Genomic DNA, 14340 nt, shown 5'->3' on the forward strand with positions numbered 1-14340 from the left:
CCCCAGAGTCCACCCCTGGGAGGGCCCTGGAGCCCGCTGCCCTGGGAGTCACCTCAATGGGGCTGGGCCGAGTCGCCTGCCACAGGGGGAGCAGCGAGGTTGGGCACAGAGGGGCAGACAGAGAGGAGCCCTGAGATGGAGCTGGGCCCAGAGTGGTGGTGGGAGCCAGGAGCATGCAGGAGCCCCACCATCCCAGGCATGGCTGCAGCCGCCCAAGTTGTAGCCGCGGACCCAGGCATCTCTGCACCCGGGGGCCACTAAAAGGCCCTCCCTTGCCCCAATAGGTTCAGAGATGTCTGCTCCCGCTGCCTGGCCTCTCTCTGCTGTCAACACCCACTCTGATGACAGAACAAAGTTAAGGCCGAGCTTGGGCACTGTCACAACCCAGCTGGGTGTGCACACTTGAGGCAGCACTGATACACCAACCCACTGGCACCCTGGCTGCCTCCAGCCTTTGAGTAACAGCGAACATGGGAGCATGGCCAAGGCAGGCTGAGGGCAGCCCAGTGCTGGCCTACAGATGCCCCTTGGCATGAACAGCCTGGGCACCATGAACAGCGGCAGGAGGCAGACAGGCTCCTGGGTGGAAGGGGGCTAGTCCCCGGTGAAGCCCCACCTTCAAACTGGGGAAGTCCTGAAGCCTGGGGGCCAGGCCACCAGTCCCACAGAGAGCCGGTGCCCATGCCAATGCCTGGAGCTACCCAGTGTACCTGGCTGTGCGCAGTGGCCAGACCCCACGTTCGCTCATACATCCCTCGCCACTCTGCGCCTGGCTCACCCTTGGGAGGCATGGGGTCCAGGCTGGTAGTGAGAGCTGAGCACAGCCTGCCAGGCCAAGTGGGCGGAACTGAGTAAAACTCGGCCTAAGGCACCACTGGCCGCAGAGGTTTCCAGCCAGAAAATCAACACCCCCTAGGATCCCGTAATGTTAATACATAACAATTGTTTACATGTATTTTAAGATGCATTGATAATTTTATACCTGAAGTCTTTTTCCATCAGAGGTAACCTGAGGAATCTGATTGTGCATCCTATTTATAAAATCAGAATAACCTTGAGTAAGAAGCCCATCCTGTATGAGAAGCAAAGAATAAATTAAATTTTTAATCAGTATAGAAAATAAGTTTTAATCAGTATCAAAAATATTTTTTGCTAAATCAAACAAAATATAAGGAAACTAATTCATATATATACATAGTCCTATATTTTCAAAACTATTTTGTTGGATATTTAAAGATAAATTATAAATTCAATTTTAAGTTCCTTGTGACTAAAATATGAAGAGGTGACAACAAATAATCCAAAACCATAATCTAATAATCTAGAATGAAAATGCCAGTCAACAGCTTCTAACATATATCCTTCAACAGACTTTTCATATAAAAAATTAAAAACCCTCAGTGCTGAGGAACTAGTTAAACCCAACTTGAAAATGATTTGGAAGTATGTCTAAGAGCCTCAAAGACATTTACGTCCTTCCAGATGGTCTACATTTTATATCTCTGACACAAGGAACAAATTTATAGTATGTAGAAAATGTATGTACAAACAAAGCTGGTTATTTGGAGTAAAAATCATACCTACCTACATACCTAGTAATAAGAGTAATTAAATATACCATGAAGTAGCTATATAATAGACCTGAAGTAGCCATATGATAGACCACTAGACAGCATTTATAAAGTATTTACAAACAATTACAGGAAATACTTATGATATTACATAAAATTTTTAAAAATATTCCCAGATTCCTCATATCTTGATTTCAACTACATGAAATAACATATAAATAAAAAGAGTATATGAAAATATACCAAACTGATAACAATGATTAGGTAGTAGGATCATGACTGAATTATATTTCTTCTTCATTTTAAATATTTTATCTCAAAAAATGTAAGTAAACTTTTAAAAAAGCATGCTTATCTTTCAACATACAGCTTCATCCAGGACCAGGAATCTAACTTGAGATAAGTTCAGCTTTCCAGTTGACACCAAGTCATCTAGTCTTCCCGGAGTACCTACAACTATATCTACCTGAAAAATAGCAAAACAACTACTTAATGAAAACTAAAGAAACAGTATAATTACCTTAAAATAGCAACCAATAACTGTCTACTTTTAAATAAAAACATGCATATGTCAACTCTAAATTTATTAAAAAAAAAAAAAGGAGTTACAGATAATGGCATATGTTAAACTGATAATTGGTTTGAAATTAATGTGAAGATTTTGGTATTTTGACCAAAATTGATTTTGACATCCTTAACTGATATACATTCTAATGTATAAAATTTATATTTTCCAAGCAAAAATCAGATGAATTTACTGGAACTCAATGGAACCTAGAACTCAAGTCCTAGTTCCACCATTACTCTGCTCTGTGACCTTAATTTACTTAATCTCCTCTAGTACCAATTTTTCCATTTTTGAATTGGGGAAATACCTTCTCCTTTTCAACATGGTTGTGATAATTAAGAGATAAGATGTGTAAGGCACCAGATGCAGAGTGTCCCAGGTGCTCAATAAATTTGGTTATAGTTAATAGTAATGGTGATCAGACTGTCCAGGAAAACAGTAATAGTTACTATCTGTCAAGTGCTTATAATGAACCGGCACTCTGTGAAATGTTTTACAAGTACACGTTTTATTTCATGTTACCACTAAGGTAAATACTACTATAATTATTCCTATTCAATGAGAAAACAGAAGTTTAGAATACTAAATAAAAATTTTCAAACATACATAGAAGAGAACAGTGAGCCTCGGTGCCAGTACACAAACAATTAACATTTTGCATTCTCCCACACATATCTTGTAGTCAAGTCCATAGGTATGGTGATTAGACACATAGGTTTCAGAGTAAAGTTCTGAGTTATACGATCTTAGGCAACTTAATATTTGATATAAGCCCTCTTCAAAAATAGGGAAGAGTACCATCTCAGAGGATTATTGTAAGTACTGAGTAAGAACATGTTATGGTTTTAGTACAGTGCCTGACCCATTTCTAGAAAGCAGTCAATAAAGATGAAGTGTTGTTTTTTTTTTTTTGAGATGGAGTGTCATTCTGATGCCCAGGTTGGAGTGCAGTGGCGTGATTTCCACCTCCTGGGTTCACACCATTCCCCTGCCTCAGCCTCCCAAGTAGCTGGGACTACAGGCGCCTGCCACCATGCCCGGCTAATTGTTTTGTATTTTTAGTAGAGACGGGGTTTCACCATGTTAGCCAGGATGGTCTCGATCCCCTGACCTCGTGATCCGCCCGCCTTGGCCTCCCAAAGTGCTGGATTACAGGCGTGAGCCATTGCGCCTGGCAAGATAAGGTATTTTTCGAGTGTGTATACGGGCCAGCGCAGTGGCTCATGCCTGTAATCCTAGCACTTTGGGAGGCTGAGGCAGGCAGATTGCCTGAGCTCAGGAGTTTGAGACCAGGCTGGGCAAAATGGTGAAACCCCGTCTCTACTAAAACACACACACAAAAAAACTAGCCAGGCGTGGCGGCCTGTGCCCATAGTCCCAGCTACTCAGGAGGCTGAGGCAGGAGAATTGCTTCAACCCAGGAGGCACACGTTGCAGTGAGCCGAGATCACACCACTGCTCTCCAGCCTGGGTGACAGAACAAGACTCTATCTCCAGAAATAAATAAATAAATAAAAATAAACAAAGTGTGTATATGATGTATTCATGTGAGCACAAATAAGGTACTACATAAGATCATTCAGTAAATTAGGCAATTCAAAACCTCTACTCTTTAATTGACAGGCATTAAAAAACAACACTTCCATTCTTTTTTACCTGTTTTCTCCACCCTGTACTAAAAATATTGGTTTCTATTAGCAAATTTATTCCTCTAGTTCCATTACTTCAATATCTCACTCCTCAAATAAACAGAACATTGTGCTGAATGAACTTTTAACTTGATCCAATAGGAGACACTTACTATCCCATGAAAAATAAAGCAGACATTTCTGACCCTATTGTTTCATCTGCACTGGTAATTACAAGCAAGTTCAACCTAGAAAATATTGTCTGAAAATGTGAAGATAAAATCTGTCCAATGTATTAAGAATCTACTATGTGCCAAGCACTGAGACAGGTGCTGTACACAGCAGTGAACAAAATACCATCTGGTTCTATGACATCAGTTTAGTACAGTATTCTAACCATGTGAGTTTCCTCCTTCCTAATTTCAGCAGGTAAAGTGGGCATGAAAACAGACAAGGCCTCTCAGGGTTTTGTTTTGTTTCAAGTCAGTTAGATCAGAAAAGCCTGTGAGACATCTTCATTTGTATCATTTTTATGATAGCACTACCTACCTTTATCAGGCCTCAATGGCACATCTTGCATAATATTGCAAGTCTAAAAGATTAGAAAACTAAAATGCTTCCACTCTCTCACTGCCAAGCTGACTTCTGCCCCAGCATAATACCCAACACAGGGCTAAGGCTGAACCAGAGCGTGGTGGAAGATAATAGAAGCAGAGAATGTAAGATAGAGAGAAGAACAGAAAAAGATCATATTAGATCCGCTAAGAAGTAGAGTAGAATTGAATTCTGCGAAGAATGCTCTGGAATAACACTGCCTTTCCAATTGCTTCAAGTTAGTACCAAATTTTAAGACATCCTGATGAAAGCAGATTTAATTCCCTAAAAACTCTATAAGCTTTAGGAAAACAGGAATTGAGAAACATATTATCTTATGGGAAAAATGGGTTTGAGGAAGCAAGATTGGGAATAAACTTATTAAATCTCTCTTACAACCACTAAAACAAAATAAAACACACTAAATGTTTCAGCTTATCTTCTGTTGCCTTAAAAGAATATCACAAAGTAGATAACTTATAAAGAAAAGAATATTTCTCACATTTCTGGAGGCTTGGCAAGTTCAAGAGCATAGTGTCAGCAGCAACTAGTGAGGGTCATCCCATGGCAGAAGGGAGCAAGAAAGAAACAGGCCCAAACTTCTGCAATAACTAACCCGCTCCTACAGCAAAGGCATTAACCCAGTCATGAGGACAAAGCCCGCACGGTCTAATCATCTCTTAAAGGCCCCCACCTTCCAATACTATTACATTGGCAATTAAATTTCAACATGAGTTTTGGTGGGGACATTAAAACCATAGCATTAAATAAAAACGTATCAAAGCAATATTACTCAGAATAGTATTAACAAGTATGGTAATATGATTCCTTGCTCTTAATATGGCATACCAGGTCAAATGTAAAGTCCATGTGGCACAAAATTTAGATTGACAGGAGCACCAATGAAATTGGAGAAAGGACATAATTGCTTGTCATGACTCAATATTGGATGGTTTAGCTTAAATGATTAAATATTTAGGAAAGGAAATAAAAGAGAAATTTATAAGCTGTAAGTTATTTCACATACGAAAAATATTTCATGAAGTCCTACCTTCACAGAACTGATAAACGGTTAAAAATTTCCCAAACTTCAGTCGGGCACGGTGGTTCACTCCTGTAATCCCAGCACTTTGGGAGGCCAGGGCAGGCGGATCACCTGAGGTCAGGAGTCAAGACCAGCCTGGCCAACATGGTGAAACCCTGTCTCTACTAAAAATACAAAAAAAGTAGTCAGTGTGGTGGTGGATGCCTGTAATCCCAGCTACACAGGAGGCTGAGGCAGGAGAATTGCTTGAACCCAAGAGGCAGAGATTGCAGTGAGCCAAGAACGTGCCATGGCACTCCAGCCTGGGTGACAAGAGTGAAACTCTTCTCAAAAAAAAATCCTAAACTTCTTCTCCAATAGTGGAGATCACTGGAGATTACATCCTCTTAGCTTTGTCCTTCACAATGGCATGCCTGAGCACAGCCTTTGCGCCTTCCCCTTACACATAACTGAACTCGTCTCTCTCCTCACTGGAACTACTACCCACTGTCTTATCATTATTCATCCTTCCCAAGGGCCACTGCAGGAACTTCTATCCTTATCTGCAATCTATTTTACCTCTTCTTTTGTTCTTAACTCCAGTTTCTTCTTTTTCACTTATCTCCCCAAAAAGAATGACTCTTTACCCATGAAGGCCAGAAAGAAATTCTCAAACGTTCAGAGGGTAAACGACAAAAAATCATGTATGCTGGAATTTTGCCTGAGAGGTTTGGGAGAGACTACTGCTTTGTATACTTCCGGGAGAAGAAAAGGCACACTTGCAAGATGTCTTTGAACAAATATACTCTTCTGATCTTGCACTAATTTCAGCCGCACTTAAATTTTCTTGAAACAAAATAGAGCTGTATTGCCAAAACAACAGCCCATGACATTATGTTTTAAAAATTAAAACTACAACTTACTCCATTTTCCAAAACAGAGAGCTGATCCCGGGCCGCAACACCTCCAATTATCAGAAGCTCCCTGAAATAAATATTAAGATGATAATGTAAGAAAAAAAAAAATTAAAGTCTGCTTTTCATTGTTTGATCTGCATCCATTTATTTTAGGTGGAAATTAAGGCTGAGAAAGGAACTGAGGAAAAAAGCCTACAATAAAACAAGTCTGGGGAAGGTGGGAAACAAAGCAGTTAAATCTCCATAGCTGTATCCATTGCTGAAGTGTGGTAAAGTCACAAAAGACAATGTGTGAGCTTGTAACGTGGAAAAAATTAATCCTCATCTACATATTCTTCTATATTAGGATAATTCAAGGTCTTTTAAAACCTGGTTTCAATCTGCGTTTTCAGACATATATACTTGTATGTATATAAAATGCCCTGAAGGAAAATCAATTTAAAACGTAATGCAAAAATCAATTTAAAACGTTGCCTCCAGAAAGGATAACTAGAAATTGGGGAATGGAGTGAAAGAAGACTCACTTTTCACAGTACCCTTTTGTGTTTGAATGTTTCTCATTTCAACAACTGGCCCACTGGCACTGGGACACATGGAAATGCACATGCAAAAGACTGAAGTTAAAACCCTTCCTCATGCCACACACAGAAATTAACTCTAAATGTATCACAGACCTAAATGTAGAACCTAAAATCATAAAACTCAGAAGACAACACAAAATAAAATGTTCATGACCTTGGGTTAGGCCTAGTCTACCTTAACTACAACATCAAAACACCATGACAAAAGAGAAAAATAGATAAATTGGATTTCATCAAAATTAAGACTTCCAAAGGATAGTATCAGGAGAGTAAAGGCCAGATGCAGTAGCTCACACCTATAATCCAGCACTTTGGGAGACTGAGACACAAGGATTGCTTGAGGCCAGGAGTTCGAGACCAGCCTGCACAACATAGCAAGACCATGTCTCCACAAAAACTAAAATTAGCCAAGCACTGTGGCACTTGCTTACAGTCCCAGCTAGTCTGGAGGCTGAGGTGGGAGGACTGCTTGAGCCCGAGAGTTTGAGGCTGCAGTGAGCTATGAGGCACCACCATACTCCAGCCTAGATGACACCATGAGCCCTCATCTTAAAAATAAAACCAAAACCAAAAAAATCACCTGGAGGAGCTGCTTTTCTTAAAAAAACAAACAAATTTAAAAAAGATTCTAATTCCTATTCTCTGGAAACTCTGATTCAGTATATCCAGGGGAGGGAACCAATACATTTTATATTTTTAAATAAGGTCCTCAAGTTCCTAGGTTTGGACTATTGTACTAATACTTCTACTTTTATCCACATTTATAATCAAATATATTTATCCCTATAAACTTGGCAGAAGTAAACACACATATACATGATAATTTATGCTCGTATGCAAAGCACTATAGGGTTGAGGAATATAAAAGAACCACTCCTGCTCTAAGGAATGTAAAACTGAGTTAGAAAGAGAAAAGTTTTGCATATTCAAAGCAAGAAACTTAAAGCACATATAGCTTTAAAAAGGAATAAAAATTAAGAAAATTAAAAAGTAAGAAAAACTAACACATGACAGTATGTAAGGATCAGGGAAAGGCATGTACAGTCAGTGTATCAGAGGAGGGGCAGAGGGCTGGGCTGGGACAGTCAGCTTAGCTTCATTCAAAGATCACGACTTCAGCTGGGTTTTAAGAAGGAAAATGTGCATTTGTACCGAATACCAAACGAGTAGCCCATGACTTCACCATCTTAACCAATAAATTGATTTTATTATTCATCTTCTCCTCTAACTTTTGTCTATAATCATGTTCATTTTTATACATAATCACAGCACAAAAATCAATTCACACTAGCATTTTACATTCTTCCCAAATCCTTTTATAAAGAGGTCCCTGAGTGTCTTATACTAAGCAGATGCCCTGGTTACATGGTATGCTCAAGGCATTTATCGTATTTGTTTTGCTTCTCTCCCCTCCATACTATCCCCACACTTTCACACTTCATTCTGTGAAAGTTAGATTGATTCTCATTGTTGAAGCCCGCCCAGCCTAAAACGTCACACATAGAAGGTAGATGAACATTTGCTGAATGAGGAACATGCATCAATCCTCAAAACTAAATTAGAAATTATTTTACCTAGTATAATTTATCCCTAAGTAAGTTTGTTCAACCTGTAAATAAGATCAATATTAAAAAGACAGGCCTGCCTGGCACAGTGGCACATGCCTGTAGTCTTAGCTACGCAGGAGGCTGAGAGACAGAATTCCTTGCGTCTAGGAGTTCAAGGCTACAGTGTAGGAAGATCGCACCATGAACAGCCATTCACTTCAGCCTGGGCAACATAGTGAGACTTCATCTCAAAAAAAAACTTAAAAAAAAAAAAAAAAAAAAGACAGGCTTTTGTGATGTCGAAACATTCAAAGCTTCTGAAATTTGACAGTGATGACAGTTACACAACCTTGTGAATATACTAAAAACCAGTGAATTGTACACCTGTTTTTTTTTTGAGGCGGAGTCTTGCTCTGTTGCCCAGGCTAGAGTGCAATGACGCAATCTTGGCTCACTGCAACCTCTGCCTCCCAAGTTCAAGCAATTCTCATGCCTCGGCCTCCTGAGTAGCTGGGATTACAGGCCTCTGCCACCAAGCCCAGCTACTTTTTGTATTTTTAGTAGAGACAGGGTTTCACCGTGTTGGCTGGGCTGGTCTTGAACTCCTGACCTCAGGTGATCCGCCTACCTCAGCCCCCGCAAAGTATTGGGAATACAGGCATGAGTCACTGCAGCTGGCTGAATTGTAGACTTCAAATAATGAGTTTTATGGTGTGTGAATGTTTCAAGTTTAAAAAGGAATTAAAGGCAAAATTAACAAAAATCAAGTGTCCAATTGACTAACAGAGTGTTTTACTTATATGGTATAGCCTTCTTCAAAGTCAAAGGGATTGCTACTGAGCAAGGTCCTGAATTTGTCACTTAATCCTTCCAATGGTAGAAAGAGTCCTATAACTAGACAGTGACTAATCTGAATGCCCAAATGGAAGAAAGCCACCACCGTGATGCAGTCTAGAATAAACCTCGCCAAGTTTACTAACACGCTAGAAACAGAGTGGCACACTTTCTATACAGATTTAGGGCAAAAATAAATTTAACATTGAATGAAATCCTTTCTTCAAAAAACTGTTAGGGCCAGGTGCAGTGGCTCATGCCTGTAATCCCAGCACTCTCGGAGGCTGAAGCAGGAGGATCACTTGCACCCAGGAGTTTGAGACTAGCCTAAGCAACATAGTGAAACCCTGTATCTACAAAGGTGGCATGTGCCTGCAGTCCCAACTACTCAGGTGGGAGGAGTGCTTGAACCCAGGAGGTCAAGGTTGCAGTGAGCCACAATCATATCACTACACTCCAGCCTGGGCGACAGACTGAGATCCCCATCTCAGAAACAAAAAAAAAATTAGATTTTTACTCCAATGCTGTTTAGTAACCATGACTTTTCATATAAGAGACACGGGGGAAAAAACATATTTATCATTTAGCAAATAAACAGGAGTTTTATACAGAAATTATTAAAGTATATTTACATACTCACACACGTGTATTACATATACACACTGAATTTCTACTTCATTTTTCTCTACCTTATTCTTCTTCCAAAAAACTTCAAACCAAAAGACAATAAGCATTTCAGCACAAAAGGAAGATTTACCTTAATTTAGGATTATCAATATATTTCTTAAACTGCTTGATGTTATTCAAAGTTTGTTCGGCTAACTCCCGGGAAGGTTCAACAATGAGAGCTTTCGGAGCATTGGGGAGAAACTTTGTTTGTGTCACCTGTGCATTACCTTAGGGAATAAAAAAGACAAGAACACATTCAAATCACGCTTTATAACACTGTTACTTACGGAACATTAGGACAAATACTCTAATATCAACATTTTAAATAATAATTGTCAAAAAGTAGAGAAGACAGTCAAACAAAATAAAGCTCGGATTTCTAAAACAAACGAAGCCTACTTTAAATTAAAACTATTTGGGCCACTGGGGTGACTGACACCTGTAATCCTAGCACTTTGGGCAGCCCGAGGTGGGACAATCACTTAAGCCCAAGTATTCAAGGCTGCAGCAAGCTATGATGGTGACACAGCACTCTACACTCTAGCCTGTGTGACACAGTGAGATTCCCTCTCTTAAAACAATAAAAATCTACTTAAAATAATTCTAATTGATTGATACGTCTAAAAAAAAAAATGAATCACTTGTGACAAAGTAAACAGCTTATGAAATGTACTTTAAATAATTGAAATATATTAAATATACAATGGATAAGAGTATAAATTTTGAAGTCAGACTGCTTAGATTTGAATTCAGTTCTACCACTTATTTGCTCTGTGACCTTGGGCAAGTCACTTAAAGTCCCTATTCTTTAGGTTCTTTGCCTGTAAAATGGGAAAACTACTACCTTATACAGTTATTGTGAAGACTAAACCATGTAAAGCACTTAGCGTGGTGCCCTGGCACTGAATAAGCACACATTCTATAAATATTAGATATCATTACCATTATGATTGGGATCCCAAAATGCCTACACTGAAACCGAATACTTAAGAGTTTATGAATTAGGTTTTAAAAATGAATTTTACTGGTGAGTTAAAAAAAGATATGTGACCAAACCATGTATGTAACTCAGTATGAGAAGCCTTACTTACTGGAGTTCTCACCAATTATTTTCACTATTCTAGAAATCCTTACCCTTGCAGGTATAATACCTGAGTGCTGCGATTTGACAATGTAACCATCTGGTGCCTTGGAAAGAGCAACAAAGCCATCTTTTGGTGGAAACTTAAATTCCTCTTCACCGAAGTTAAATTTCAGTTCAGCATTCTAGCATTGAATAAAAGAGAAAATTAAAATTCTTCCCCTAATTGAAACCATCGTATACAAAATAATGAAGAGCAAGCAGCTTATAACCACAGTAAATTTTTTCTAACTAGATTCCTAATTACCTTCAAAACACAGGCAGGAAAGAGGGCTTGGTTTTTCATATGTGGTGGTATTTCAAATGCCAGACCAAGATCTTTTCCTTAAAAAAAAAAAAAAAAAAAAAAAAAAGAGAGAGAGAGAGATTGAAACAATCAGAAAAGACCTTCCTCATGCTGACACTGTCAAATCTACCAACTTACCTGCATTCATGCCTCTCTCCTGTCACCATGGATAAACTGTGCTGCCTAAGGCCAGCTTCTTCATTTTTTCACTTTACTCCTGAAACTGTCACCTCTACCCCTCTACATTTTTCATTATTCTCTGTCTACGAGATCATTTCCATTAGACATTCCAAAGCATATAAACATACTCTCACAGTAAAATACACAAGAAAATCTCCCTTGAACCCACCTCTCCCTCCATTTACCTTCCATTTTTCTTCTCCCTTTTGTAGTGAAACTCCAATTTCCATTTATACTTCATCCACTTCCTTTCACCTCATTCTCTATTGAACTGGCTCCTTATTAGGAGGCCTCCCACCCTCACCCCTTCGCTCCACCAAAACAGCTCTCTAATGCTTTCCACTTGTCAAATGCAGTAGTTAATGCACATTCTTCATCTTGCTAGACTAGGTCCACCCACAGCACTGGACACAGTGATTGCTCCCTGATCCTTCAAACACTTCCTTCACCGGGACTGCAGGACCCATGCTTTCTTGATTCTCCTCCTGGCCTTCCTCCGCATTCCCCTCTGCTGCATTCTCCTCAATTTGCTGACCCCTAACCACAGGAACCCAGGCCTCAGATCTCTTCTTCTCTTTATCTACCCTCATTCCCTAGGCAATCTCACCCCACCCTCCAATGTGTCTTCAACAAAGCAGCCAGAATAGTACTGTTAAACTAAAGATAGATGATGCCACTCCTCTGCTCAAAACCCTCATGGCTTTCCATTTTACTCAAAATAAAAACCAAAGTTTAGATCATGGCCCATATGGCTCTCCATGGCCTGGCCTCACCACCTCACTGATCTAACATTCTACCACCGTCCTTTATCCCCAGAGTACTCCAGATCCAGTGGCTTCCTTGCTGTGACTCAGACACCTCAAGCACGCTTCCATCTCAGGGCATCCACATTTACTATTCCCTCGGTCTGAAATGTTCTTTGCAGATATCTGCCCGGCCCACCACCCAACTCATTCGGATCTCTACTTAAATGTCACCTTATCAAGCCTTCTGGCTGCCTGACACAAAAGCACAAACCCCCAAACCGCTATGGCTCTCCATACCCTCCTTCACAGCACTTATTACCACCTAACATGGTATTATATGTCTGTCTTTCACCACTAGTGTGTAAGCCCCAAATGTCTATTCCATTTTCTTCTGTGCCTCCAGTACTTACCAGGGTACCTCAAACATAGTCAATGTTCAATAAATATTTGTTCAAATGAAGGCAGGGAGGGAGGGACAGGGATTTGAAAAAGTGGGTGGGGGGATTTTTAAAAATTACAATTATTGAATATCATATATCTTTTCACTACTAAGATCCCTATAGAGCTTACCATTTTTGGAGAACTTGACATGTCCTTTATCTATATCTAGGTAACATCCAATGGTATCATGCATAGTGAATTCCTAGAATACCGGAAAGTCAAATGCTATTAATAGAAAGCACATTCTTAAATAAAGTTAAAATATAGCTGCATCAAAAGTATGTGTGTTTCAAAATAATTATTTAAATCAAAAATGCCTATTAGAGCATATGACAATACAATAGTATAAGCATTTGACAGGCTTGTGAGAATCAACATATTTAGGCTGATTCACATTACTGTAGATTTCAGCTCACCAGATGAACCATATTTAGATTCATCATGATCAAAAATAAGAAAAGAGAATAACAGGTATCAAAACCAAAATCAAAATGAGGTGAAAAGAGAAGACAATGTAATGTATTTTGGAGGGGATAACAAATGGCATAAAAGAAAAATTATAACTACTACATATTTATCTAGCTTGACAATATTTCTTCACTAAAGTCCAAATCCAAACTTTCTGTGGAAAATATACAGAAAATCTGCTGATTACACCCTCATTCTGTCATGAGTGATTAAGTTTGCAAGAAAACTTACTTATGCTATGTTGGAGTTGATAACATAATTGCTTACCTCTCCATAATTATCAAACTGTTTATTATGGGATTTCTTTCCTGTTCCACCAAAGCCAAATCCAAACTTGTCAGTACCTAAATTTAAAAAATATTTTACTTTTCTGACAAGAGAAAATATAAAATTAAAAGACCTGTAAAAGAAGCAATTTTATTCACAAAGTATGTCCATTTCATGAACCCACAGGAAAACTATTCCTTAAGTTTCTGAATCCTACAAAAAACTAAACAGTGCTTAGGTCACACAGCTTGTGTGAGACTAGGGACACCAGTGATACTGCATCCCTTTCTGCTTTGGCCAGTAAGAAATTCAGATGCAAGTTTACAATAACGTGAAGCATCTATATGGGACCGTGTGGTACAGATTCACACACACTAACTTTACCCTGACTCCATTCAGTCTTAACCCTCATTTCATACTGCTATAATATCTGTACTTTTTGTAAGTTCCTTCAAATCTTTTTTGGGACAGGGTGGGGTACAGACAAATATTATTTCCATATCTTTAAAATAAAAACTTTTTATGGTTAAATTTATGCTTTTGCTTCCCCAAATAATAAAATATTAACCCCCAAATGTAACTCAATCAATTCAGTTATTTTAGAAGCACTTACCTAGGTCCAAAGAGGCCTGCATGGTAGACCACCCGACCCTGCATAACCCTTGGTCATGACAGGATACTTCATAGTAGTGTTTCCCTACAAGAGTAAGATACATTGAGATTTACATAAATCACATACGCATAATTCATTTACCATGAAGCCACCTTCCCAATGTTTCTGAATTACACTGTTATGTACCAAATGAAGAATTATAGGTATATTTGTACCATCAAACACCTTCCCAGATCCTTGACTTAAAGCTATTTTTAAAAACTCA

The 14340-nt window shown here is 39.1% G+C and overlaps 1 protein-coding gene across 1 annotated transcript in view; it reads right to left on the reverse strand.

The window, feature by feature from the left end:
• The window catches only part of DDX1 (DEAD-box helicase 1), a 37779-nt gene that overhangs the window by 11661 nt on the left and 11778 nt on the right, over positions 1 to 14340 (reverse strand). Inside the window, exons 8-16 of the mRNA XM_050754039.1 lie at positions 14076 to 14159; positions 13463 to 13539; positions 12857 to 12929; positions 11322 to 11398; positions 11085 to 11199; positions 10022 to 10160; positions 6309 to 6369; positions 1939 to 2037; positions 983 to 1072 (exon numbers count right to left, since the gene is read on the reverse strand). Of these exons, the coding sequence (XP_050609996.1) occupies positions 983 to 1072; positions 1939 to 2037; positions 6309 to 6369; positions 10022 to 10160; positions 11085 to 11199; positions 11322 to 11398; positions 12857 to 12929; positions 13463 to 13539; positions 14076 to 14159 (815 nt within the window). The remainder of the gene's footprint in view (positions 1 to 982; positions 1073 to 1938; positions 2038 to 6308; positions 6370 to 10021; positions 10161 to 11084; positions 11200 to 11321; positions 11399 to 12856; positions 12930 to 13462; positions 13540 to 14075; positions 14160 to 14340) is intronic.

This window comes from Macaca thibetana, chromosome 13 (genome assembly GCF_024542745.1).
Source record: "Macaca thibetana thibetana isolate TM-01 chromosome 13, ASM2454274v1, whole genome shotgun sequence".
In the NCBI taxonomy this organism is placed as follows: domain Eukaryota; kingdom Metazoa; phylum Chordata; class Mammalia; order Primates; family Cercopithecidae; genus Macaca; species Macaca thibetana.